The sequence below is a fragment of the Mixophyes fleayi genome, chromosome 10 (assembly GCF_038048845.1).
Source record: "Mixophyes fleayi isolate aMixFle1 chromosome 10, aMixFle1.hap1, whole genome shotgun sequence".
NCBI lineage: Eukaryota > Metazoa > Chordata > Amphibia > Anura > Limnodynastidae > Mixophyes > Mixophyes fleayi.
This window is the reverse complement of record NC_134411.1, coordinates 7634956-7662936: the sequence shown is the minus strand read 5'-3', so window position 1 is coordinate 7662936 and position 27981 is coordinate 7634956. Positions and strand designations below refer to the sequence as shown.

The window sequence follows — 27981 nt, the reverse complement described above, 5'->3', positions numbered from 1 at the left end:
ACTTATAAGTGACCCAGTCACAACAAGTAATCACCGTTTAAAAGTATGTGTTTTAATCTTTGAAAGCCCGCTGTAACGATACTTACCTCTCCTCGCTCCCCCGCCGCTCCGTCGGACCCGGATGCCGCACTTCCGAGTTCGGTGGTCACATGACCGCCAGACCTAGGGCGGGGAATTCAAATCTGGGACTTCCTATTTAAACAGCGCTCTGACACTCTAGGAGTAAGAAAAACTCCAAACACTAGGAGTGTCAGAGCAACTTACCTGTTCCTGGCTCCTGATTCCTGTGTCCTCCTAGTTCCTGCTTCCTGTGTGTATTGATCTCCTGTGTACCGACCTGGCTAGCTGACCCTTCTGGATTCTATTTCTGTTTCTCCTGTTTACCGATCCGGCTTGCTGACCTCCCTGATTGCCTGTGCTCCTGACCCGGATTGTCTCACGCTCCTTCCTCTATACGTTTATCTGCCATTTCTGTGTACTGACCCGGCTAGCTGACTTCGCATCTGTTCTGGTAAGCCCGTGTACCAACCTGGTTTGATTGACTCCGAGATTGTCTCCCGATTCTGTCTGCATTGCCTTCCTGTGAACCAACCCGGCCTGTCCGACTATTCTCATCCTGCTCCTATTCCGCTGTACTACATCTTGAGGCTAACCTGAGGACCGCGACCTGTGATTCCTGGCAGCAAAGCCCATCCCGCCTTGCGGCGGTTCTTGGTGAATACCGGGGGAGATCGTTAGACTCCGCACCTTAGGTAAGCCAGCGCTAATCAAGATTAGTAGTGTATCCAGTAATCCGTTACACCCGCTAAGAGGTAAAGAGGGAATCATTAGAGTGGAACCTCTTCTTTGGGGTAAGGGCATATACCCCACCATGGTTGGGATACCCTAAAGTTTTGCGTAAAGGTAGGCATAGGCACGTCATTTATTGTTGTGGGTTTTTATTTATTTATATACTGCTAGTGAGAATTTAAAATCAGTGGGAGGGTGACAGTGGATGAGATCTCAGTAAGAACAATCTGTCTGATAATGGCCAAGCTTCATGCAATAACAAGGACTTCCCAGACCCAACTACTATCATTTCAATGCTAACCCTGGGAACTCCCTGCTGCTGCATCGCTCACATAACTGATGTATGTACTCCACCTACTGGTGTGCTGCCTACTTGTGTTTGCTCCGCCGACCAGTACAATATTTTGCCACCAATGTCGTTAAGTGGTTCTAACCCCACTTACTTTTGTGTCGGTCCCTACTACATTTGATTTAGTCCCGCCCATACGAGGCCGCTTTCAGAATTGTTTCCACGGCCACTTTTAAGTTCCCAATCCGCCATTGTCCAGGAGGCTAGAGTCCCATCACTTGACTCCCACACAAATCTTACTATGGGTCCCGGAGATGCACCCACCCCTGGGAAGAACTGTTTCCTCTTCACTCCAATGTTTTAATGCACAAATTCAGGTCTCCTGAATGTTGTGCTTTACTATCAGGAAACAGTAATCTGTGGCACCAGCCTTTGGGTGTTGTCACACTAAAGCACTTGCATGCAGCATTTTTCCTGTGTCTGGCTGCATACAGGCAATACTTTACACCCCACTGCATTTATTACATGTAAAGTATTATTAATTTTCATATCGTCCTACAAATTTGCCAGCCAGCAGGGCCATCTTAACAACATTATGGGCCCCCAGGCAAAGCAGTGCACCGGGGCCCCTACCTATATAGATATATATATATATATATATATATATATATATATATATATATAGATGTATAGAGATACAGATATAGATATATAGAGATAGATATATGTACTTGCTCAGTGACCCTTGGAGGTTTTTTTTGCAGGTTTATTTATTCTAATTAAGAGCCCTGCATATGGGGCCCCCTTGCCTGTGGGGCCCCCGGGCACCTTCCCATCGTGACCAATGGAAAAGATGGCCCTGCCAGCCAGCCCCTGTCTGTAATGGTAAAAACAAATATATTTATTCGAATACTAAATAGTAATTTCCATGTTTACTTTCTTGCACACAACAGAATACAAAATCAAGTTAATGTCCCCTTAAACATCGTCTGGCGCTGGAAAACCCCTCAAATGTCCTTTATGGCCACTTGAAACACTGGGAGGTATGACACCGTGCACTGACACATGTTTTAACAGATTACTTAACATTCATTAAAGAAGTGTTTGTATAGCGGGTATTGGTCTCAACGTAAACATCGTCTGTCAACAGTTAAGCTGTCAATAAAGATTGTAAGGATCATGTGATCACTCATGTGATCACTCTCTCAGCCTGGGATGATCACATGATCCAGTTGGTGACGTGTGTCCTCAGCCTCACGTTACCGGCTGGTGACGTGTCCGCCTAATCCCGCCCCCGTTCTGGCAACGTCACTGTGACGTGTTTCTTCCCGGTGTCAAGATGTGGTTTTGGTCCCGGGATCCGGCCCGTGATTTTCCGTATGACGTCACAGGCGAAAGAGAGGAATTGCCGGGTGGATGGGGCATCCAAAAGGGCAAAAAGAAGGTAAGGGGAATGGGAGGCGATGGGAGCATTGTGGTGTAAACAGTAGAAATGCCATGAAGGCTCTTGGGTGAGTTGACAGCATTGCATATTACATGACAAGGAGATGATGGTGGGTGAGATGTAATGGTGATGACGTTGTATCTTCTCCAAGCCACTCTATCTTACAACATTCCACCAGGAATATAATGTGTAGGTGATTATCATAGGGCATACGTGTGAGAACCACAATCCTACAGCTTAATTGACTGGATTCATTGATGAGGATACAGTTAGAGTGTCCTCTCCTTTAAACGACCAGATTACCCCACCAACCAACTGTCCATCTTTTGGGTCCAAAATGTTCCCCTTTTAAGTCTGACGTGTAATTATGTGTGAAATAAATCTGTTGCCTCCTAAAGTGTCTCTTTGGTTTTTACATTCCATCATCATCATCACCACCACCATTTATTTATATAGCACCACTAATTCCGCAGCGCTGTACAGAGAACTCACTCACATCAGTCCCTGCCCCATTGGGGCTTAGAGTCTAAATTCCCTAACATACACACACACACACACACAGACTAGGGTCAATTTGTTAGCAGTCAATTAACCTACCAATATGTTTTTGGAGTGTGGGAGGAAACCCACGCAAACACAGGGAGAACATACAAACTCCTCACAGATAAGGCCATGGTCAGGAATTGAACTCATGACCCTAGTGCTGTAAGGCAGAAGTGCTAACCACTATGCCACCGTGCTGCTCATTTAATGAAATCCATTTGTTATTTGTATTAGTGTTGATGTTTAGCGGTCATTTCACTGTTAATGGAAAGATGTGTTATGGGACACACACAGAATGCTTTCATGTACAAATTAACATAAAACACAATTTAAAAGTATTTTTGATTTTACAAGTCTTAAGTGTCCTTCTTTGTCCATTTACAATGTTGCAATGTATGAGTTTCAAATAGTTAACATTATTACTATGTATTATAACTTTTTTGTATGGTGTAATTAATTTATATATCAATATATCTATCTCCATCAGGCTAATAGTGATCCAGTGTCCGTGTTTACTTATGAAATCCGACCAGGGGCAGATGAACAGACACAAGCAGCCAAATCTGCATTGAAAAGAATCAAGACTTTGCGACACCCAAATATCTTATCATATTTGGATGGTTTGGAGGTGACTGGTCCAATCAACTTTTTTTGTGTCACTACAACTCTCAGTTGACCTGTCAGCAATGAATAGCATATTCCTGTGTAATAGCATTATCTGTGTTTTTAGTTGTCTCCAACTAAAGCTGGGTACACACTACACTGTTTTCAGCAGATTATTGGGCCAATCAGACGATAAACGACTGATTGGCCAGGTATCTTGTGAGTGTGTATACTTACATAATGATCTAAAGTCGTCCCAAAGTGCAGATCATCGTTTAATTTTGTTAGTCGTACTGTTTAATATTTTCGTCCCAATCACCTTCCGATCCCCCTGCAGCATCCCCTCTGCTTAAATCACAACTTTGACAGCAACAGCGTATGCAAGGAAGCCAGCCTGCATAGTGATTGAATGCCTGCTTTCCATCCCTCCCCGCCCTGCTGTTCACTCGCATTTAACCCTAAAAATCACATTATGTTTTAAAAACACACAGCATTTAACCCTTGTTACATGCCACACTGCGGGCTGTTAAAACTCTCTCCCCATGTCTCGATCTACCCTCATGCCTTCTGAGTGCACCAACTGTTCCAGACGGTAACAGGGACCTCCAGCACGCCTTGCTAGCAACACAGGGGTTAACACAATGAATTGAACAATGTGGCTGGAGAGAGGGCAGGACATGCTGTAACCTCACGCATCAGCCTGACTCTTCATGGCCAGGCAGAGACCTGCTGGACAAAACACTTGACAGATGAAGAGCACAGATCGATGATAAATCTTGTGTAGTGTGTATACCTGAATCAGCAGACTGATCGGGACTTCAGTCGTTCATTAAATCGTTACTGATAACAAATCGGTCTAAAGTGTTTGTAGTGTGTACCTAGCTTAACAGTACATATTTTATAGCTCTCCTATTAGGAGCACATCTATTTATTTTGTTACGCAAAATTATGTGATTACATTCATTCCTGTATTGCAAGACATCTATTTTTTTATTACTAAAACTGGTAAATATATCTATAGCTGAAGCTTTGTGCAAAATAATAATTATAAAATGAAAATGATTTTTGTCAAATAACAGTTTGTAATAAGTGTAAAAGCAAAATATACTATTAGCAAATATAGAAGTTAACTAAATTGATTTTGAGTTAATTTATAATGTATGTTCATTGTTTGTCTTAGCAATTGAAGCAGCTAGAAATGGGTGAGGGAAGACATCCTGATTGTAGTGACTGCAGATCCTGTCTAACCAGAAGCCACATTCACCTTAAGCTTACTCACTGGGAGTCAAAATTGGCAGTAAAATCTAGGCAGGGGATTCAAACAGCAGTCCATTCTTCCAGCTGGCAGTGCTCAGTTGCAATCCTATAACAATGGCGATTGCATGCAAGGTTGGGGATGGTGTCCCTAACTAGCATTGGTTGTCCAAAGGGGGGCAAACTCTTTAAGTGGGAGTTACTATTATTGGGTCAGTAGAATATAAGGTGTATGTAACAGATGATATAACTAACTAAGAATAATTTGCAAAACAATTATGGTTTGCAATCAAACTGGGGATGCCAATGCAGATCATTTGTGACTTAATTCGCCCCATTGTGTTTACTTCTGAACTGCTGTCTTATTTTTAGCATTGTATTTGAACTGGTGTTTTTTTTCCCCAGCTTGGCCCTATCCCAGTTTCTGTTTGATAGCTTCTGTTTAAAATGTATGCTACTCTGAGCTTTTCACCCTGCTGATGCCGATTTTATTTCATGTTCCTGCAGACTGACAAATGCTTATACGTAGTGACAGAGCCAGTAACCTCTCTGGGTACATATATGAAATCTAGGAGTGACACTGGAGGGATCAGTGAGCTGGAGATTTCCTGGGGTCTTCACCAGATTGTGGTGAGTGTATTCATAATCTCTTTCACTTTGTTTTTTCGGGTTTTTTTTGTATGTGTGTATATATATATATTTACATATACTTGTATCTGTTGACTTTCACATGCCTCATATTATTTACTCTGTTTTTATCTAGAAAGCACTCAGTTTCCTGGTGAATGATTGTAACCTCATTCACAATAATGTCTATCTGTCAGCTGTCTTTGTGGACCGAGCAGGGGAGTGGAAATTGGGAGGTCTCGATTATATGTACCCAGCTGGTAGTGAGGACAGTGCCCCCATAAAAGGGCCTGAACTAGAGAAGTACAATCCTCCTGAAAAGTCAGACCGCACTAAAACATCTGGGGACAAGTGGTATGTGAGATGTATCTAAATATTTCTGTTGCATTACCTGTCTATAAAATGTTCTCTAGTCTGTCTCTTATTATCTAATGTTGTATGATTAATGTCTCTATGTAACAGGTCATCTGATATGTGGTGCCTTGGCTGCCTGATCTGGGAGGTATTTAATGGTCCTCTTCCTCGTCCAACTGCTCTTCGCTCCCTTGGAAAGGTATGCTAAATATAAGTAATAATATACGTTTAACATGCTATAACATTTACACACAAATTTTGAGTACATTGTCCTCAAGTATCAAATGTTAAGGAAGCAAAAGTTATTTTGTCTGTATACAGCAATATATATAGACTATAGATTATTTTGTAATCATTGTGTGTGTGTAATATATATGCTGACATACACAGGGCTTCAGTAATGCTTTTCTTTGTATACATCAGATCCCCAAATCACTGGTGTCTCATTACTGTGAACTTGTTGGAGCCAATCCTAAAATCCGTCCCAACCCTGCGCGATTCCTTCAGAACTGCCGTGCCCCTGGGGGATTTCTCAGCAACAGTTTTGTGGAGACCAATCTGTTCCTGGAAGAGATACAGGTCAATTTCTTTATTATAGGTTGTCCTCATGTGTTTATAACATATGCATGTACCTCTGTTTGTTTTTTTTTTATTTTCGGTGCTCTCTTTTCGTGAATGTTCACCTGTGTCCACTTATGGTCACCTTTCCAACCTACTCCTGTGTCTGTTTTCCTTTCCTAAAAGTTCCGATTCAAATTCAGCCTTCACTTTTATTATTATGGAGAAAGGAGGGTTAATATTGAGTTGGGCACTTGGTGACCGTTTCTTCAAGGCTCATTTTATTTAGGATTATAAACCTCAAAATTCATAACTGTTCTGTCCATCAGTGGTTGTCTAGTTCCAGGGCTAATACATGCCAGTAGTGAGTAAAATAATCAATAAAATAAGAAACTACTTGGCTCTTGAATGTCCTTTTATTTCATGTGTCAATCACATTTAATAAATATATGAATTGATTATTTATTTAATATAGGCGATAGGTTTTCTTAAATATGGAACTGCTGGCTACTCTTATGTTATCTTCAGGTGTGTCACTCTTTGTAAGGCCTGTACTTGTTTATATAGCAATCTCTTGTCTTGCTGCATTACTTATCTTCCTCCTTGTTTTGTATCTTTTACTTTTATACTAATGTTGAATTTTTTTGTCCATAAAATTAGATTATTTCTTTTTCTTTACTACAGATAAAAGACCCAGCTGAGCGTCAGTCATTCTTTGAGCAGCTCAGTGAAAACCTAGACTCGTTTCCTGAAGATTTCTGTCGTCATAAAATCCTTCCCCAGCTGCTGACAGCATTTGAGTTTGGCAGTGCAGGCGCTGTCATCCTAACACCCTTATTTAAAGTAAGCTTTTCATGAACCTTGAAACTAGTATCGTCCCTTTCTGTTCTCTCTGTATACTATGTGTCACAAATCGGATACCTGTCTCTGCAGCAGAGTGGGAAGCTGTCTAGCTTTGTAAATGTTGACCTTGTGTATAATGGTAACAATGTACTGTACTTGGCATATCGCTGCATTATACCGTGGAAACAATGGTGTTTAAAGGCTGTTGTCTCTGAAAAAATGTAGTAAGATATCTTGTTCTTTTACTTTTTAGGCATACATTCTGCATCCTTACGAGCATGTATTAATGTGCATAAAGCCACATTATGTGACATTAGTGTTTACAAGAGGCTGTTTGCATTCCAATGCCAAACTATGGTGCAGATGTAGCACAGTGGGTCTGTGTGTGCAGTTACTTGCATCAAGTCACTACTGTGCAAGTCACACTGACCAGAGGCGGAACTAGTGAGTTGTGGGCCCCGGGGCAGGGCAGGAGGGAACCAGGGCCATAGCTCGCTCACTAGTTCCCTTAGCAGCAGGCCCCATTATCTCCATGGGCCCCGGTGCACCAATGGTAGTTCCGCCCCTGACACTGACTGAAGGTGCAGAAAATTGTGAGCTGCCTGTTCTGTCCTTACACTGTACAGTATAAAAGATTCTTCACTCTTTTGTAGATTGGTAAATTTCTGAGTGCAGATGAATATCAGCAAAAGATCATCCCAATTATTGTTAAAATGTTCTCTTCCACTGACCGGGCCATGAGAATACGACTCCTTCAGCAGGTGCGTACTAATTCTTTCCTGGAACAGTTTTTTTTATTTAGACATATGGCTCCTTGTTTGCTTATACCGATATAATAGAATAATTTCTTGGGATTTTTTCCCAAGCGCAAATAAAAGTGACAAAGTGGGTTCTTTCTTCTATGCTATGACTTAGTTAGTGCTGGGCAAGTGACACTGTAATTGCTGCCGACATACGTGCCAGTATTAAAATATGAAGCTACCTCCTGTTACAGTCTGACACTATTTCAAGTGGAAGTTTCAGAACAGTGGTTTGCTTAGGGAGGGGAGCGTGTGTACTTGTTTTTGAAATGCCAACAGGTCAAGAATTATCATCCAAATAGTGCTACAGAAGATTAAATATACATTCACTTTACAATCACTTGAGTAAACTTGCACTAAGGAGAGTTTAGAACTATTGACATTCAGACAGAAGTTTTTAATTGTTTTTCCATCTCTCTTCAGATCATTTTTGCACACATTTGTATAACTAGTAGCATTGTTAATTTGATTTTGCTTTGTTTATAACATGAGGCAGATGGAGAATTTCATCCAGTATCTGAATGAGCCAACAGTCAACTCACAGATTTTCCCCCACGTGGTCCATGGATTTATGGATACAAACCCAGCTATACGTGAACAGACAGTGAAGGTAATTATAATATGGTTTGTGGATGATGTATATATTACCTGATGGCAAATTCAATATTTCAATTAAACCACAAATATATTATGTTTCATGCTATACACTGATCAGCTACAATATTAAAACCACTGATAAGTGAAGTGAATAACATCTCTTTTGAATGGCACCTGTCATGGGGTGGAATGTATTAGGCAGCAAGTGAACAGTCATTTCTTTAAGTGGTCCAAGGAATGACCACTGGTGAACTGGTGATATGGTAATGAGTGCCATGACTGGTCCAATCCCACAGAAGAGCTAATGTAGCACAAATTGCTGAGTATGATAGAAAGGTGTCAGAACACACAGTGCATCTCAGCTTGCTGCGTTTTGACGGCTGGGTGCGTGAGAGTTGTTTACCTAGGGAAGAGATGGTACCAGGATGCACTATGGAAGAAGACAAGCTGGTGGAGTGTGATGCTCTGGGCAATGTTCAGCTAGGAGACCTTGGCTGGCATTCATGTGGATGTTACTTTGATGCATACCTAAACACAGCACTTCTGCCTCATACCGCTGGGGTCATGAGTTCAATTCCCGACCATGGCCTTATCTGTGTGGAGTTTGTATGTTCTCCCTTTGTTTGCGTGGGTTTCCTCCGGGTGCTCTGGTTTCCTCCAACATTCCAAAAACATACTAGTAGGTTAATTGGCTGCTATCAAAAAATTACCCTTGCCTGAGTCTCTCTCTCTCTCCCCCTCCCTCTCTCTCTCCCTCTCTCTCCCTCTCCCTCTCTCTCTCTCTCCCCCTCTCTCCCTCTCCCCCTCTCTCCCTCTCCCTCTCTCTCCCTCTCTCTCCCTCTCTCTCCCTCTCCCTCTCTCTCTCTCTCTCTCTCCCTCTCCCTCTCTCTCCCTCTCCCTCTCCCTCTCCCTCTCCCTCTCCCTCTCCCTCTCCCTCTCCCTCTCCCTCTCCCTCTCCCTCTCCCTCTCCCTCTCCCTCTCTCTCCCCCTCTCCCCCCCCCCTTTCCAATGGGGCAGGGACTGATGTGAATGAGTTCTCTGTACAGCGCTGTGGAATCAGTGGCGCTATATAAATGATTGTTGCAGACCAAGTACACCCCTTAATGGCAACTGTATTGCCTGATGGCAGTGGCCTCTTTCAGCAGGAAAATGCACACTGCCACACTGCAAAAATTGTTCAAGAAAAATTTGAGGAACATGCCAAAAAGGTTAAGGTATTGACCTGGCCTACAAATTCCACAGATCTCAATCCAAATTAGCATCTGTGGGATGTGCAGGAAAAACAAGTCCAATCCAGGGAGGCCCCACCTCACAGCTTACAGGACTTAAGGGTCTGCTGCTAACGTCTTGTTGCCAGATACCACAGGACACCTTCAGAGGTCTTGTGGAGTCCATTCCTTGACGGGTCAGAGCTGTTTTCGTGACACGAGGGGAACCTAAACAATATTAGGCAGGTGGTTTTAATATTGTTGTTGATCAGTATATTTTCTCATAACCAAGCAATTGTGGATATTGTCCATAAGCTATTTCAGACCTTAAAACACATAATCCCTTTATTCTCCAGTATCGCTTCTGACAATCAACAATGTACATTTAAAGGTTGCCTGATAATCTGTAGCTCTATATATACCAAGTTTGACTTTTTTTTTATTTAAGAGGTATCAATATCGCTTGTCCTGTTTTATATACAGATGTTTTGTGCATAGTTAGTGAATAATATTCTAAGCTATTTGTCAGAATGTTTGGTTTTTTTCCACCTTACTATGGCTATTATGGGGCATGTGGTTGTAACACTAATCTGTAGTGCTCACGTGCTGCTTTCTTCATGTAGTCCATGTTGCTCCTGGCTCCCAAGTTAAATGAAAATAACCTCAATGTGGAGTTGATGAAGCATTTCGCTCGGCTGCAGGCTCGGGATGACCAGGGGCCCATTCGCTGCAACACGACCGTCTGTTTGGGCAAAATTGCCCCTTATTTGAACCCTGCTGTGAGTAAAAATTGTACCACAAGATTGGTTGTTATAATGGATTTTGTGTAATGTGTAAGGTAATCTATGGAATAAAAAGATTCTTTTTATAGAGTAAAATACATTAATAATCATTCATATTAACTCCTCCCCTTTCCAATTCCAGATGTTCCAAAGCATACCTTAAAACAGGTCATTCTTACCACATTTAGGTGCTTAATATCACTTAAATGGAAGAAACCAGATTCCCCCACAGCGTTGGCCCCCATTAATAAAGTTTGGCAAATATACAAGATAAGACATATTACCTGCATAATTAACAATCTCCCTAATCAATTCAACAGCACTTGGAGTGTTTGGGGTCTTTATTATGAACTTCTCTCAATCTTAAGATTCCTCCCCTTGATTTACCCATTTGATTTAATATATGGTCTCCAGTCTATCCCCCCTCGCCCTTTCACTTTACATGTGTTATTGCTCCACCCCCCCCCCCCCCCCACCTTTATTAAGGCGCTATGGCACCTTTTGACATTTTTTTTCCATATATTTTAATTACCCGATGATTTATTGTATTGCCTGGACTCTGGCACTTTATATGGTTCTCAATGTAATTACCAAATCTTGAGCAGACATACAAGTCTGTCTATTGTAACTGCACCCACTAGTTGTTACACACAAGTGTGTGATGAAACAAATTTTAAGTTCATGGAGCAGAAAATGTATAAATGTCAGTGAAAGATGGCAGCAAATAATGCATATTGCAGGTAACTGACGAAGCAAGTTTTATAGAACTGTTCCATGTGGTCCAGAAATAACAACATGGAGCTACATGACTTCCCATCTGTGAATACAAGCAAACAAAGAGCAGTCTATAATCCCTATATTTACTCTTTACAGACACGACAAAGGGTATTGATATCTGCGTTCAGTCGAGCTACAAAAGATCCTTTTTCCCCTTCACGTGCAGCCGGTGTTCTTGGCTTTGCTGCTACTCACAACTTTTACTCAATGATTGACTGTGCTGGCAAAATCATACCTGTGCTATGTGGAGTGACGATGGATCATGAAAAAAGTGTTCGGGATCAGGTGAGAGGAATTGAAGACGTTACATCTTTCATGATCAGTATAGCAATATGCTGTGATTTTTTTTTTTTTTTTTTTTTTTTTTTATTTTTTTTTTTATTTTTTTTTTATTGAACTGGTCATTGTACCAGTGCAAGATGGAACTCTCACCGTGTGACTTTATTCATTTCAGGCTTTCAAAGCAATACGGAGTTTTCTGGATAAACTGGAATCTGTATCAGAGGATCCAGCACAGTTAGTTGAGCTTGGTAAGTCTGAGCTTGGGGACACTAAAGTGGTATTTATTGCTTGCTTTACCTATATTTGATCTAAAATGGCTATTCCTACTAAAGGGACTTGTTACCCCAGTTGGACTTGCTTGTTCTGCAGTCACTGGGAAAGTGCATGTTGTGTTTTCTGTTGTCAGATTAGCGTCTTCATTAAGGACCATTTCTGTGCCTGATATTACGTGGCTTTACTCAAAATCATAAACTAAACTGCAAATTAATTTACAGTTGATCATATATTGTTTGTCGTTCCATGGACTAGTTTGGACAACATTGATCCTAATTTTATAACACATCTTGTAACTTTCTGTAAAGAAGTTACAATGAACTGTTTGACAATATAATCAAATGTATTTGCGCTTATGGTCTGGTGTGTTTTGGATAAAAACTGGGATTTTTGTATATATGTTAAATCTTTTTTTCTGAGTCCAGTGGGAACACTGGATACAATGGGTGGTATAGAGTATGGTGACAGGAGCTTGAGCACAATTAAATTTGCCTCCAAAAACCCCAAGTTCTTCCCCTGCCATACCCCGGAAGTATTGTATTTTGCTCATAAATCCCTGGGGATAGAACCAGGAATACAAACTAAGGGGTAGAGGAGAGAACAAAGAATGTAAATGGTATGTATCCCGTGTCCTCACTGGACTCAGCGAAATGGTTATAACATAACTGCAAAAGTCCCATTTTCTCTTTCATCCATGGGGGACACTGGATTTGCTGTGGATGTCACAAAGCTGTCCTTAAGGGATGGCATGCATAACATTTGCGGTGAACAGCAACTTTAATCCAAGACTGGCATCTTTGGACTTCAAAATGTTGAATTGATAGAACTTAGGAAAATATGTACCAAAGGCCATCCGCAACAGCTGAGATCCCACGCCATGTTACCTAGGAAGCACCAACCAGCCTGATACAAAGTGCCGGCATATTTTCTGGGACAGACTTGCCTACCCCCAATGTAAGTGGCAAATTACTGAAGTAATCAACCTGGACTTCAACGAGGAGCAGGTGTTTGTCCTCTGGACGTCTGATTCTTTGCCTTCCCTGAGAGACAAAAAGAATAAAAAAACTAGGGCCGCTATGTCTGGGAGCATAAACAGAGAAGGACGTTTCCCCCCTGTGGACAAGTAAATATTCCTGTCTAGTTCAGGCTGAACAAGAATCTCTCCAGAGAAGTTCAATTACTGCAGAGTCTCCAGAGGGCATGGAAAGCTAAGACTGCTGAGGCTGAATCCAAGCTCCAATGAGCCCCGATATGATGGCGGCTTCTCCAAGATAATCTGAAGCCCGACAGATATGCTCCACCACAATGGAGACCCTTTGCCAACTGCTCTGACTTCTTCACTGGCTAATTGAACCCAGCCAAAGCTAACATGGGTCTAAGGGAGGCCTCTGTGCTGCCGTTTGAACGGACTTAATGTGACCTCTATATTGCCATCTGTGTTATTTCTAGATAGCAAAATAGAATGGTGCTGGCCTTAAAGAGGCAAGCTATGGGAGTATCTACCAAAGGCAGAGATTCCTATGTCTATCTACCAGGCAGGCTTTTGGTGTATAGAAGGGGGGAGGAGCTTAGGTTTTTGAAACCAAATTTAAAAGTGCCCAAGTTCCTGTCACCACACACTATATCCCCCTGTGTATCCAACGCCCCTATGGATGAAAGAGTAATAGGTTTTTATTATTCGTTAGCATGAAATGTGCAGGAGTGTAAGCCGCAAATGTAGAATTGAAATGTTTAATTTATAAGGGGACTCGATTCTTCATTCAGTGTTTGGAACCTATAAAATTCACAATTGTAGCTTTACTGAACTCTGATCAAATGCAAGCATTAAAACATGCCTTTACAAATTTTGCTTTTTTTTTTTTTTTTTTTTTCATTTTCAAAGAAAAAGATGTACATGCAGCATCAGCGAGCCCGGGTATTGTTGGTGGCTGGGCTGGTTGGGCTGTCACAGGAGTCTCCTCCTTGACATCTAAATTCATCCGGACCAGTGCAGCAGGGGGGCAGGAAGCGGCACCAGGAGCAGATGCATCAGTACCCACAACTATAGCACCCACAGAAACTAGCAAACCAGGTGAGTTTTAACCCATTGCTCCAAGGCTTGAATACACAGCTCTGCTTCCTGGCTTTTCACCTACAGTGACTGCGTCCTCCTCTTCAGCAGTTGTGAGAAATTCACTGAGACTGACTCAAAAAACAAAAAAAATGAGTAACTTTGATCTTTGGCAAAACCATGTTGTATTGGAGGGGGAGGTACATTTAAAATGTGATGGCAGATTTTTAATTGGGGTAGAGTATGTCCTAGATCAACTTTTATTGTCAGTGTAAAAAAAAAAATAAAGCTATCAAGTATTTGCGTCCTACATGAAAAAAACAGCCAGTATTTTCCTTATGCGCAAAATAATAAACTCATTTGTACCCCTTGTATCGCAACTTGGTTTTGCCAAGGTTCGAAGTTACTCATTTTTTTGCTTTACTTTCCTTAAAGAATCAGGCCCCTTATGTTCAAATATCCAAGCATTTAAGGTTATATACTGGGAAAAAAGTGCAAAAATGCATTGACCCATAGCAACCAATCGCCCATTAGCTTTGATCAGTTTCGTGGAAAGTTGGACAATGAAAGTGCTACATATTTGCACTATAAATACTTCATACTGATTTCTAGTATGGCTGTCTGCACTATCTGTATGTGACAAGTGCATTCTAACAATGAAAGTGTGTATGGTAAAAAGATATGGAACAGACATGTATTCAATTATAGTAGGACATTTTCTGTCTTATTTCAGATGTTGTTCCTGCATCAGTTCCCAATTCTACCTCATCTCTAACATCTCGTTATGAACCTGAAGAAGATTTGATTGAGGCTGATGATAATCCCTTAGATCGGTGGGATGATGAAGACTGGGGAAGCCTAGAGGTAAAGAGTGTCATTTCCAAAACATGCTATGTTTGATATGCCTTTTTTATGCAAGCGTGTACAGCAACCCAGGTTGAGAATTAAAGTTTGCAGGTGCTTTTTGTTCTTATTGCCCAACTTTAAATTCATTCACAACTTTATATTCAGGATACAGATCAGAGCAAGGGACAAACAGAGAGTGAAGACTGGGACACAGCCTGGAACCAGAGCACTAGTAAAAAGACACAGGATAAGGTAGTAAGAGTGGCTTATGCTGGCCCTATCGACAGGTGATCTGTTTCTACTTTCCACACATAACATGTGGTATGCAAAAAGTAAACACTCATCTTTTGTGTGACCAAGAGACCTGCTTCATTCAAGAGTCTTACATTTTGTCTATTTGACCTAGAATGGTAAGATTATGAAGTCAATGCTCTTGTACAGTTCAGATTGAGTGGTGGATGATAGAGGTCTATCGAGCTAGCATGTAGTGCATTGCAAATCAGAAAGGCTGTTGAAACTCCTGGGGCTAGATTTACTAAACTGCGGGTTTGAAAAAGTGGGGATGTTGCCTATAGCAACCAATCAGATTCTAGCTGTCATTTATTTAGTGCATTCTACAAAATGACAGCTAGAATCTGATTGGTTGCTATAGGCAACATCTCCACTTTTTCAAACCCGCAGTTTAGTAAATATACCCCCTAAAATTTAAATGACCAAAAAATAAAGTTGACTATGCAAATGTTGAGGGAGTATTTTCAAAATGTAAGGTGGTTTTTTTTTCTTCTAATTATACCTAAGGTAGTCTCAATGGGCAGCTGTTTGCACACAGATATGCATTGGATCACACCTGGTTTGTATTTTGGCTCAGCAGTTTAAGTAAAAGATTAAAGCTGACACAAATAAAATAAGTCCCATACCAAAGGACCATTGGTGGAGAAGTGCTTAGTCATGACTTTGAAAATGGGATTGTGAGTCCCATGCACTCTGAATGCAAACCAACAACAATCTGGCAAAGTGATTGATGCAGCATTCATGCAGCTAAGTGTACCAAGTAGTGAGATGCAGACTTGTGACTCCCCATCGTAAATGACCACTAAACATGTGACATTTGTTACATAGTGCTGCTCATTTCTTCTATTCGGTTGTTGTGTGTTTGGGCTAACACATAAACTGACATTTTTTTTTTGTCATTGACTTGATCTGTTACTTACAATAAAATCATTATCTGTCAAAAGTGTAAACTGTATTGGGTTTTTCTTCATTCAGGTTTCACATTCATCCTCCAGAAACAAACCACATAGTGGGACAGACCAGAGGCTTGCCGATACCAGGACCTCCACCTCTGATGACAGCTGGGGGTGGGAAGATGCTTTTCAGACGGTCTCCCACAACAGAAGCCAAACACCATCAACAGTCTCCCATCCTGAAGGCACAAGGCCAGCCAGTGAATACAACTGGGACAGTGTAGGAGGTAGCGGAAAAAATGTGGACTTCTTCTCGATGGCTTCAGAGAAGGCCGTCCAGGTAATGGAGACATCGCTTATCATTACAAAGGATATCACATAGAGCTGTATGCATCAATATTCAAAGAACTCCAAACAGTACATTTCAGAGTATATAAAACTGATAGATTAATATCATGGTTGCTCTGAATATAGTCAATCCTTAGTAATTGTTTTCCCACTGTCAACACTCCCAACTGTCTGAGTGGTACAGACAAGTGCATTAGTGCCTATGTGGTGTACTTTTGAGGTACGGGTGGGGACATTGCTGTTTGGGAGATGCCGTACTCTATATTCACCTGAAACGAATTCCAGTCATTGTAAAGACCGATTAAATAAGCTTTAATGTACATAATATTTTAATGAACATTTGTAGAAAGTAAACTTTTATGTGGGACACTTAACTGTTTATACAATTTGTAATACACACGTGATGCTAATATATGTATAAAATCTGTACAAATGGTGAGTGCTGCTGACATCACCTCAGTATTGATTAGGAAAACTTGTGTATTAAAATATATGTAATAATATTAAGGAAAAATGTACATCCTACTTTATAAGTCACCTTGGAGATTTGTAACTTGTGTAAAAATGCTCAACCTGCTGTGTCGTAAATTGATATGATCATGGATAACAAGCAATAACTTGAAGTAATTGTTTTCTGTATGAGGTTATCAGTGCTACAGTTCATTGATGTTTGAATGCATTCTTTTATACACTGCTCTCCTAAGGTCCACCACCCCATCTCATTGTGTCTGAGGTCTGGACTTAGACTTGGCCATTCCAAAACCTTGATTCCTTTTTCTGCAATTTAGTTGTAGATTTCTTTGTGTGCTTGGGAGTATTGTCCTGTTGAATGACAATTGAAGCTAGGCTGAAACTGGATCAGTCGGATGACCTCACAGTTTCTTGAGTTCATGGTGGACTCAGTAATTGCAAGGCATCCATATCTGTAGCTGCAAAACAGCCCAAATCATTACCCTTTCACCACCGTGCCTAACTGTGTTAGGTTCTTGTGGCGATACTCTGTGTATTGATTTTTCTGTACTACAAAGCTTTTGGGGGCGAGAAGTGCTTACTCCTACCTAATAAGAAACTTTTTTTTGAACCTCCGCACAGTATTATTATCATCATGAATAAATAGTGAGATTGCTCGAATATGATATGTTCTATCTGTATATATCCTCCATGTTTACATTTTCAGAGCAGAGGTTCAACCCCTTGAGAGCCATAAAGGACAACATCTCCAAGAAAAAGGAAAAAAAAAGTTCTCTTAAACGGGGGCACACTACTCGTTAATTGTTCCTATAAAACCATATATTTCTTATTAAAGAAAGTGTGCCCCCTGTTTGAGAGAACTTTTTTTCTTTTTCTTGGAGATGTTGTCCTTACTCCTATATAACCATCCATGAAAGTTACTCTACCAACAGAACAGGATTAGACAAGTAAGGCTGTCTTCAATATTCTACATTTGTAAATAATCTTTTTCATTGTAGAATAATGGCTGCCTATTACTTTCCATACTGAGATGAATGAATATATCTCTTTTCTCATGCATCCATTGAGGGACAGTGAAACCATGTTATTGTTTTCTACACCTGTCCACTTTACTCCTTTTTGTCTCGCATTACAGAATAAGAGAGAATAGTTTGCCCCAGACTGTACACTGGGTAATCTTGAGACATTTGGACACTGTGTTGTGAAATTGTTGCCTGTTCACACCGTACACCTGTAGGTGGTAGTGCTGACCTGAGGGAACCTGCTTGTAAATTACCCTAAGCTGCTGATTGAAAATAGTATTCTCTGTCTCACCCCTTAATTTTCCTGGTACCGAATTCAGGCTGCTGGGAATTCTTAATCAGGCTTCCTGCCTTATCCCCACAGAAGAACTGCTTGGGCTCAGATTGTCCAAGTTGGTTCATGCTTTGGCTAAGTTTTCCTCGTCTTTGGAGAAGATCTGAGAATCCTCCCCTTCTGATAGACCAGGTAAACGCAGTAGCTCTGAGCTGATCCAGAAAAAAGTAAAATTATTTTCAGTCCTCCCCTCAGTTAAATGAGGATGGGGAGGAGTGGACCAAATCTGATAAAAGGTTTAAGATCTCAAACAGACTGCTATAATGTTATCCCTTAGAGGCTTAGACCCATTCCCACTTCAGCCTGGGTTAATAAGGCTGTTAGAGAGTAGGCCTTCAGAAAGCTGTTCTGACCATTTTATGACATACCACAGTTATTAATTTTGACCTTGGTCTATCACATCGGTGAGGCATCTGACTAAAATACTGTACTTATTTTGGCCTCAGTTGTTGGAGTCTGACTGACTCTCTGGCTCAAGGCGTGGGAGGCTGACTCAGAATTCAAAATAACTCTGGAGTCCCTTTCTGTTTGCAGGTAATGTGCTCAGCTGGATAAAGTTATTAATCAAGCCACAGGGTTAATGGTCCTAATTCGAAAGGTCCTTTCAACCTTCAGGAAGAGTGAGAGGGGCTTTTTTCTAGGTAACAATACTCCGCTCTCCATGGAGGACAGCAGAAGGTAAGTCACACTTGGAAACGTAAAAGACCGGCCACCAAACCTTCAGAGAAACTATTAGCAAGATGGTCACTTTGCCCATCCGAGATCTCCTGTGGTGGGAACCTGTTGTCTTTTCAGGGATCAGTGGTTCAATTCTCTACTGGGTGAAAGGAGTCCTAAATCAAGATTACGGGGTAAATGTATGAACATGCGGGTTCTTCAACACCCGCGTGTTCGGCGATTACATTTCCAGCAGCGCTGCATTGTAAAGGGAAACTTCCCTTTACAATGCAGCGCCGCTTGAAATTTAATCGCCGAACACACTGAACACGCAGGTGTTGAAGAACCCGCATGTTCATACATTTACTCCTAGATCTACTGAAGCCCCCTCCCAGATTATTTTTCATCACAGGTTTTCTAGAAGATAAGACAAAGCGATACCGATGTTGCCAGAGGCTATTCAATATTTAGACTCCTCGGGTGGATATTGAAGTCCTAGAACTGCAGAAAATGTTAGTATTTTATTTGAAACTTTTATTATTCTAGAAAAATAATGTACTTTCAAGTCTTCTCGGTTCAAAATTGGCCAGAACCTCCATCTTTGAGTTTACAGGTTCAAGATGTAGTAATTGAGATTGCTTATAAATAGCATGAAGGAAAACAAGTTACTAGTGTTCATGAACATCAGGGATGCATATTTACATGTTCCAATCTGAAAAGGTAGACTTCTCAAATTTGTAATCCCATCACAGCATTATCAATTTTGTGTTCTTAATTTCAGCCTAGTAACCACAATGTAGACTACTATTGTTCTAGGATAAAAGATCCAAAAGCATTTCTAGTAGATGCCATGTTGGTTCCTTGGAATTGTCATCTTGTTTATCTATTCCCTCCTGTATCTATGCTACCAAAGATTCTCAAAAAGAAGGGAAGATGTACAGGCGATTCTTGTAGCTCTGTATTGGCCAAGAAGGTCATGGTACATGGAGGTTCTAAAAATGACAAGAAGCCTGTCATGGCATCTTCCACTAAGACAGGACCTTTTAATCTATGGGCCGTGTCTTCATCGGCATTAACGTTGATTGGCTTTAACTATGTGGCTGTTGAAGCTGTAATTTTGAAGTCTAAAGGTTTTTCTGATAACATGGTGGAAACCATGCTAAAATCTAGAAAAACCATAGTCCGCTAAGAACTGCCATAGAATATGGGAAATGTATATATTTGTGTGAACAGAAGGGAATTTCCACTTTTTTTTTTTTTTTTTTTTTTTTTTTTTAATGTTTAGGATACTTCAGTTTTTACAGAAAGGTATGGACAGGAGTTTGAGGCTTAGTTCCTTTAAAGGTCTTCTTTCAGAGAAGTCTGACGGTGGTACAGCATGTGCAGCCGCCATATATTCTCCTGTTGCTAGGATCTTAACCTAGTTTTGAGGGGCTTATATTATTCTCCTTTTGAACCCTTCGAATCTTTTGAACTTAAGTTTCTAACTTTGAAAACAGTTTTTCTTTTGGAGATTTACACGGCAAGAAGAGTCACTGTTAAGAGCTCTCTCTTGCAGATCCCCATATATAATTGTTCACAAAGCATACAAAGTCCTCATTTCAACCAAATGCACTATCAAAACTCCACCTAAATATGTACCTGTTCCAATATATGCCTCTGTAATTCGTCAGTCATATATTGGAACAGATGCACCTATTCCTGAAAATTTGAGAGCACATTCCACTATGTCTGTTACTGCCACTTGGGTCGCTTGGCATGGGATGGGACCTTTGTGGAGCAGCTGTGTAGGGCGGCCAGCTGGTCATCTGTTAGTGTGTTCTCAAAGTTTAATATTTTGCATCCAAAAATGCTTGTTTAGGACAGAAGGTTTTACGCAATAGCATCTTCCCAAAGCGGATCATATGGAGGGGATGCTCTGAAGTCCACGTGGTTCCAGTGTCCCAAATGGATCAATGAGAAAAAGGAATTTTTGTACTTTGAATTAAATCCTTTTCTTGAAGCCCATTGGGGGACACTGGACACCCACCAATTTTACACTCTTATCTACCAACAACAGACAAGTCTCTCTAACTCTCCTGTACTGGGGCCAAGTTAAAAAAAAAACAACAAAAAAAAGCAAAAAATAAAACGGACCAACTAGGGGATATAAAGGGGTTGGGACTCAGATTTCAGTGATATTTTTTTAAAGTGCCCAAACTACTGCACACACCTCCTATAACCCATGGTTGCAATGTCCCCCAATGGACTTCAAGAAAATAATTTAACAGAAGTATAAAAATCCCTTTTTCTCCTTTGAATGTTGTTAACACAAAACCTGAATGCTCCAGCGAAAATGTCAAAGTTTATGCTTTTTTTCATACATGGCTATTCATGTTGCCGTATTTCTAGTTTACATAAAGCCACAGGTTTATCACTTTGTAAGACATTCTGAGGACAAGATGATTTTGTTTTTAATAATAAGGATCTACTTGATAGATTTGAAAGGTGTACTTTTTTTTTACATAACTGTAAAATGGAGACATTTGATAAAGTGCAGCAAAATAGCAGCCATACACACAATTGACCGCCTATTGAGGTTATAGCACTGTAAAGCAAATGGTTAGTGGTAATGAAATTAAAGTGATTCTGGTTTCATCGCCTCTTTTTACGTTTTGGGCACTTAATAATTCTCTTACAGTGACTTAAAATATTAGTTTTTAATTCATGTGAAGTTTCCATCTCTTGATACTCTACAGAGATGTCCAGAATGTCTGGGTGGTTTCATGGTCTAACACCATTTAAGAACTGCTGGTATAAAGGATGTTTGCTGCTGAGTTATAATGGGGCTAGCTGGTGTAATGGTCATTCAGAGAGCATGGTGTAATGTATAGTGACCAAAGAATTATTTTATTCTGCAGAAAAAAGATGATCATCGCATCTCAGAGAGCAGTGGAGACTGGGGTGGAGATGACAATTGGGAGTCTGTGGAAGCAGATCAGGGTGAGTTGATAAGAGAAAGTAGTTAATTCCTCTTTTATATATTGCTCTTGTTCATCAGATAATATAGTAAGTCTTATGTTAATGCGGTAGTTGTTTCAAATGACAGGCCTCAGCAAAGCTGAAATTGCTCGGAGAAAGAGAGAAGAACGTCAGCGAGACATGGAAGCCAAGAGAGCAGAAAGGAGAGCTGCCAAGGGACCTCTAAAACTGGGAGTGAGAAAACTAGATTGAGGAGAGCAAGGGGACAATGCAACAAGTGATGGGGGTATGTGTTTAACATTTGTTCTGCATTTCTATCAGTGGTGCCCTACTTGCATTCATGGAGAACAATCTTGCCTATAAAGAAGGTAATTAAATATAGAGGTATTTGGTCACAATAACACATCCCCTTCAGTGGAAAGGGTAAAACAGAATTTCTAACATTCCAGTGTATTTTTTTGTACTGTAATTGTCATTACAGGCTATTCAATTTGAGCCTGAGACTCCATCTTGGATACTGGCACTTTCCTCCTCTATACCCGCACCCTGTGGGCAAGTCCGTTTTTGTTTTAGAATGCCACAAGGTGTCACTTTTTTTTTTTTTTTGTATGGCTGCTAGTGCAGCCTGCCTTTTTATATTTAACATTGATTCATTTTCTTTTATACTGGAGAGCGCAGCTGTAGTGAAGACTTCTGAAAGCGGGAAGCTGTGAGACGCCTGAGCGGGCTGCGTGGTGTTGTTCCCATTGCTTTCTCTTGCTGTGGGAACACTTTTCCTGGGAAGGGGGATGTCCCTGCCAATGCAACTAGTGACTGGGCCCCTCACGCTGATGATCACATTGGCAGTAGTGGCTCCAGACCTTGTACCTGGGGAGCCACAGTCAAATGTGTTCTTTCCCCTCTCCCATTCCAGCTAGGAAGAGGGTCTAAGCCACGTCAGCCATCAGAGGCCCTGGGGGGCTCAGAGACAGGGTTAGATGGTGACACTCTGTAGTAAAAGGCCCCACACTAGTTGGAGACCATCCTTTTAAAATGTCATGCTAAATTGTCCCGTGGACAGACGGGCATGGATGCCTTATGCACAGCGCGCAAGGTAGAAAGCTGTCTTGTCAGGACCAGTGTGGCCTAAATCCCTGACACAGTCCATTTTGCTGTTCATGTAGCTTGCTATGTGTTTTTAGCTGGTAGGGGAAGGATACTGCCTGATCCAGCTCCTAGTGGCCCTCTGTACCTAGGGAGGGGGGGGTCATTTAACTTGGGGGTTTGCCACCAGATGAACCATTATGGGTACAGTGCCTTAGTAAGTCAGTGCAGTGTCTGGTAAAGGCATCCTCTTCCTTGAAGAAGATTCTGGCAAAATCCTCACCAGCCTGTCTATGTCAGATCTATGAACTGGGCAGGGTGTAACTCTTGAGTGATGGAAGAAGAGGAAGAATTATAGTTTGAGGATTTCTCATGTTTGAGGAAGACGCTGAAAGATGTTGGGTGACTTAGTGTGGACGGTGTGACGGACACTACATATCCCTGGCAGTGAGGAATCTGACACAACACTGTTTAAAAACAGAAGCATACTCTGTTTTCCCTCTTACCACAATTAGAAACTTTGTTCTGCAAATCCTGAAACATGAAATGAGGTTTCAGGATTCCAGCAAATTGTATACCGTTTTCCTAAAGGAGTTTCTGAGTGGTGGGAAATTCCACCTAAGGTAGATACTCCTATAGTGAGATTATCTAGGGCTACCACCATTTCACTCATGAATGCTGCAACCCTGGGGGGGGGGGGGGTTTCTTGGGAGGGGGGGAAGCTTTTTCAGAGATGATGATTCTCTCTCTAGGTTCCTTTTCTCTTACTCTGTCCTGTGGACCTTGGTTATAAAAATAGCTGGGTTGGGATATAGAGGAGAGAGGAACAAAGCTCTCTGAAGAATTTTTAAAGATTCAACCCGATTGGGCTTAAGTATCCCCCACTGAAATCAGAGAAAAAGATTTAAAGCAAGTGTAAAAATTCCTATTTTGTTTCATGTTAAAAAGGTAGCTCCCTCACAGTACTTGGTATCTGTCAAATGCTGCCTATTTTGGGTGCTTTCGGGCAAGCGTATGACTTTCAGATATGCAGTGATTACTGCAACTATTTGTGGTCGGCAGGGTTTGGAGAGAATGCAGTAGAGCAGAGGCTATGTTTATAAAATTGCATTCGGTTGACCATCTTCTAAGAAGAACATTTGAGAAATTGAAGGTATTGTCTGCAAAAATGAAAATATACAAAGTGTCTCTCTGCTGCTTTCAGTGAAGGCTAGACCTATTTTGTTTGAAGGCCCTAAACAAAATTCCTTCAGATGGAGTGATTTGAGATTGAGACGCTTCAGTTGGTAATCAGTCTTTGGGGATATTGAGGCAGAATATCCAGGACACCAGAATTTCCCCTTCTCTCAGAGAAGACCTTCACTGCTTTCTTCACATTGCGTTCCAGGAATGTCCCTTGCAAGTGTCAGCACTGTGGTTCTTCAATAAGCTTGGGGCCACTATTGCAGCACTTTGGTGTTGTGAGGTTATGATTGTTCTGTATCTAGATGATGTGCCAGTAAAACCTGAACCTTGGTCATCACTTCAAATCAGGCCAGAGGAACCTGGTACACTGATCTTGTTGATCAGTAATCCTTGGTGCCTTCCTCTTTGACTGACAGACCCTTCTGAGGGCCCCTGGTTTAGAGACGCTGGCTCCGACCACATGGCTCTGGAAGCCACGAGTGTTAAGCATAGGGGCCTTGCTGACCCAGTTATTGAAACCATCCTACAGGCACAGAAGCCCTCTTCTTCCCATCCATATCTGGTATCTTTTTACAAGGTGATCACAATAAAGTATATATTTTTGGTGTAGATAACAGATGGGCTTTCTTTCCACCCTGTGAGGGGGATGATTTTACAGATTTGTTTTGGTTTCAGTGTTAGTTGTTGATTTTTATACACCGCACCCTAAGGTGATGCCACCAGTTGCAGCAGAAAAGTCTGTTCTGTCACCAGCATCTGAACGCACTTGTACCTGCATGATGTGTGTAGCTGAATGACCTCTTTGTTGGAGGCTTTGGCTGGATCATCCTGACCACTTACTTTGGATCAGGGCTGCAGAGTAGTGGGCAGTGTGTTAAATCAGCATATTGGGTTTAACACAGGATAGCCAGTTGTTGGATTAGAGTTTTTATCTGTAAGTCACTGGAATGCAGCACGTATAGGTGTCTTTAGGGATAGTGCTGTTTATTGCTCAAATATTTATCTTCAAGAGCGATTACACACACAACGCTCAAAAGTACTACATGTTACACATACTTTGTATATAAAAGGACAAAATTGTCCCATTTAGTTTCAGGTTGATTCAGTTGTCATGCACATGAATCAGCTTGGACAATGCTCTTACATTGTAGTCAGTGGCACGGGTGTGTGTATCCGTAATCACCCACACTAGCCCCCTTTTCACCCTGGCTCCAATAAGTCGGGGCTGGGAGATGCTTTTTAAATCTCCCACCTCAACGAAGTTACAGGATACCTGGGGTAAATGTATGAACATGCGGGTTCTTCAACACCCGCGTGTTCGGCGATTACAATGCAGCGCCTCTTAAAATTTAAAGGGAAGTTTTCCTTTACAATGCAGCGCCGCTTGAAATTTAATCGCCGAACACGCGGGTGTAGAAGAACCCGCATGTTCATACATTTAGCCCCTGGTCTGGGGTCCAGTGTCCCCACCAAACTGAGCAGCAGTATTTGTGGAAACCAGAGTAGTGGCACAACCCGGCTGGATTTACCACAATCTTCACTGGTCCATCAGGGTACAAAACACTACTAAAAACATTTACATTTCTCTATATTTCCACACAGGCACATTGCCCCAATCAGAGGGATTCCCCCCAGCCTGCGTGGGATGTTGTAGGAGGACCTGGCCACAATATACAATTGGTATTTTATGTGTGTGGTTATAAGATTTTAGAATTTTTATTTATTTTACAATATGGTTATATTTTGAAGAGAAACATTCAGTGGGGATGGCAGTGTTTTTGTTACGTTATTTATTTTAGAGATAAAAAGAAACAAATCTCAACCCCTCCATCTACCCCCTTCCCCTTATCTACTGTGGACTAGTGAGGAGCTCTTATGGACAGTGGAGGGCCAGTCATGTAGAGACTGAATGATCAGAGCAGTGGGCCTTACTTATGAGACCAAAGCCTGCGTTACACCAACTTTCTGCCCAATAAAATAAAAAATAAAAGTCCCCCTGGTGCCACAGCATCAGAAATTGTAATTACTCACATAAACTAACTATTCTGAATGATTAAAGTGACAATTATACACTGCACTAACTAATATTTTTAGAGATGGGATAAAAGCACATTGTCCTGTGACAACATTTTATATATGTATTTTAAAGTGCAATTCAAGCTTTGAACATTGTTCATAAATACTCAATAGATATTCACATTGATTTACTTTTTATGAGTAAATCTACACTAACCAATCATAAATCAATGTAATTTGGGACCATTTGTTTCAGCAAGATACTGATTTGTTTATTCCCATATGTTTTGTTAACAGGACAGAACACACCCAACAAGCCGCGACACTTTCATAATTAAGAATGGACAAGGTCAAAGATTTCATAATATTTATGCTGTATAAATTTTTATCTTACACACAATGCTGTATATTCACAGCCAAAGAATAAAATGATGTTTTCCAAACCATCTGTAATTTCATGTACATATATAATAAACTCCATACAAAAACTCTATGGCTCAATGTGTAGGTGCTTCTTGCAGTTAAAAATCATTGTGATATAACAACCTATGTATATATATCAGATAAGCCAAATAAAAACAAAACTGGGTAATTGAGACACTGGCTTTTGGTATTAATTGTAAAAAATGACTTGTGCCTAGCAGAAATAGGGGTTATATAATAATTAAAAGTGGTTATAATATAGTCACTATATAAAATATAGACATGTTTTTCCCTGTTTGTCAATCCAGCAAAAAATGAAGAAAAAAATGTATTCATACTAATATCTTACATTGAAACAGCGTAAAACTCAGGTCCGTAAGAAAAAAATATTAAAGTCAACTTGAGCGAGATTGTAGCAAGTGGTCACAAAAGACGACTACACCCCCCATGAGAAAGAGTTGATGAGTCCATGGAGAGTGAAACGACATTGCTCCAGCAATGTCTGGGAGATCACCACAATGTTTAACCAGTTTTTATAAATAAAACGCAAGAAAAGTATGCAGTCCTTTCACTTCCAACACTGCAACATATCTTGGGGAAGGTACTATTTTTATGACAGAACTACAATTTGTTCATTTGTTTTGTTAACAAGGTATATAAATCAAACAACAATTTGTGAGATTGGAAGATAACATGACATAGAAATTTGAAAAAAAAATGCTGACATGACATGTTTGCTTTAAACTTAGTTGAACCCTGATAAAAAGTTCTGTCTTCTCCACTCTTTCATGAGTTTGCCAAATGTTGAAGAATATTGTGTTGCCTTAAATTGAATGAAAGTAGAACCTCTTCCCTGGATTTTGGCAATACGTCTGGCAGTAACTTAGAACAAATAACAGATACAAATATGGCGTGGTTTGTTCTGTCTGGTATTAAGTAGTGTTGGATAAGTTTAAAAGGCTGGGGTGGTCAGAGATCTAGACAAGGGAGAGAAGGGGAAAAAAAAATCGTAATTGTTAGAAAGTTCACATAGTTCAATGATAGGACAAATGAATTGTACATAAGGGACTTTTAAAACGTTATTCTTTACTCACAATATTGTTAGTCACCTTCTCCCATGAGGTGAGGACCTAATCTCAGATGGCACCATCCTAGCAGGGGCAGAGATGAGGTTCTCAACCCTTTACCCAACATGCCTCCCCTCTATTAATCAGCCACTGACTGTTTAGTAGGGACTCCGCCCCATGCCAGTCACCACACATTCTCCTGAAGTGCAACCAGTGACCAGAACTTCAGGAGTGGGATGGGGCAAATGCAAAAAATTTGAGTTTGTTCCTTTGGGAGGAGCATAGTAGGGAAGGAGCTACACTCCCAACAC

At 40.9% G+C, this 27981-nt stretch overlaps 2 protein-coding genes across 5 annotated transcripts in view; one reads left to right on the top strand and one right to left on the bottom strand.

Annotated features, from left to right (window-relative positions):
- Positions 1–2286: 2286 nt before the first annotated feature.
- Positions 2287–26671, top strand: SCYL1 (SCY1 like pseudokinase 1). 4 transcript variants are annotated; one of them, XM_075187791.1, is made up of 19 exons: positions 2287–2522; positions 3553–3693; positions 5430–5552; positions 5686–5903; positions 6012–6102; positions 6327–6482; positions 7146–7304; positions 7958–8065; positions 8601–8714; positions 10533–10688; positions 11565–11753; positions 11923–11998; positions 13906–14094; positions 14807–14937; positions 15085–15171; positions 16186–16443; positions 21836–21917; positions 22024–22182; positions 26478–26671. In XM_075187791.1, the coding sequence occupies exons 1-18, from the start codon at positions 2418–2420 to the stop codon at positions 22146–22148; spliced, it is 2508 nt and encodes an 835-aa protein (XP_075043892.1). In that variant the 5' UTR covers positions 2287–2417; the 3' UTR covers positions 22149–22182; positions 26478–26671. The 4 variants fall into 4 exon arrangements, with proteins under 4 accessions (XP_075043892.1, XP_075043893.1, XP_075043895.1 ...); XM_075187792.1 differs by lacking the exon at positions 26478–26671 and adding an exon at positions 25767–26462; XM_075187793.1 differs by lacking the exon at positions 15085–15171 and having other exon boundaries at positions 2289–2522.
- The window catches only part of CDC42BPG (CDC42 binding protein kinase gamma), a 93008-nt gene continuing 91560 nt past the window's right edge, over positions 26534–27981 (bottom strand). The window contains exon 37 of the mRNA XM_075187788.1: positions 26534–27580. Coding sequence (XP_075043889.1) covers positions 27536–27580 — 45 coding nt within the window. The 3' untranslated portion in view covers positions 26534–27535. The remainder of the gene's footprint in view (positions 27581–27981) is intronic.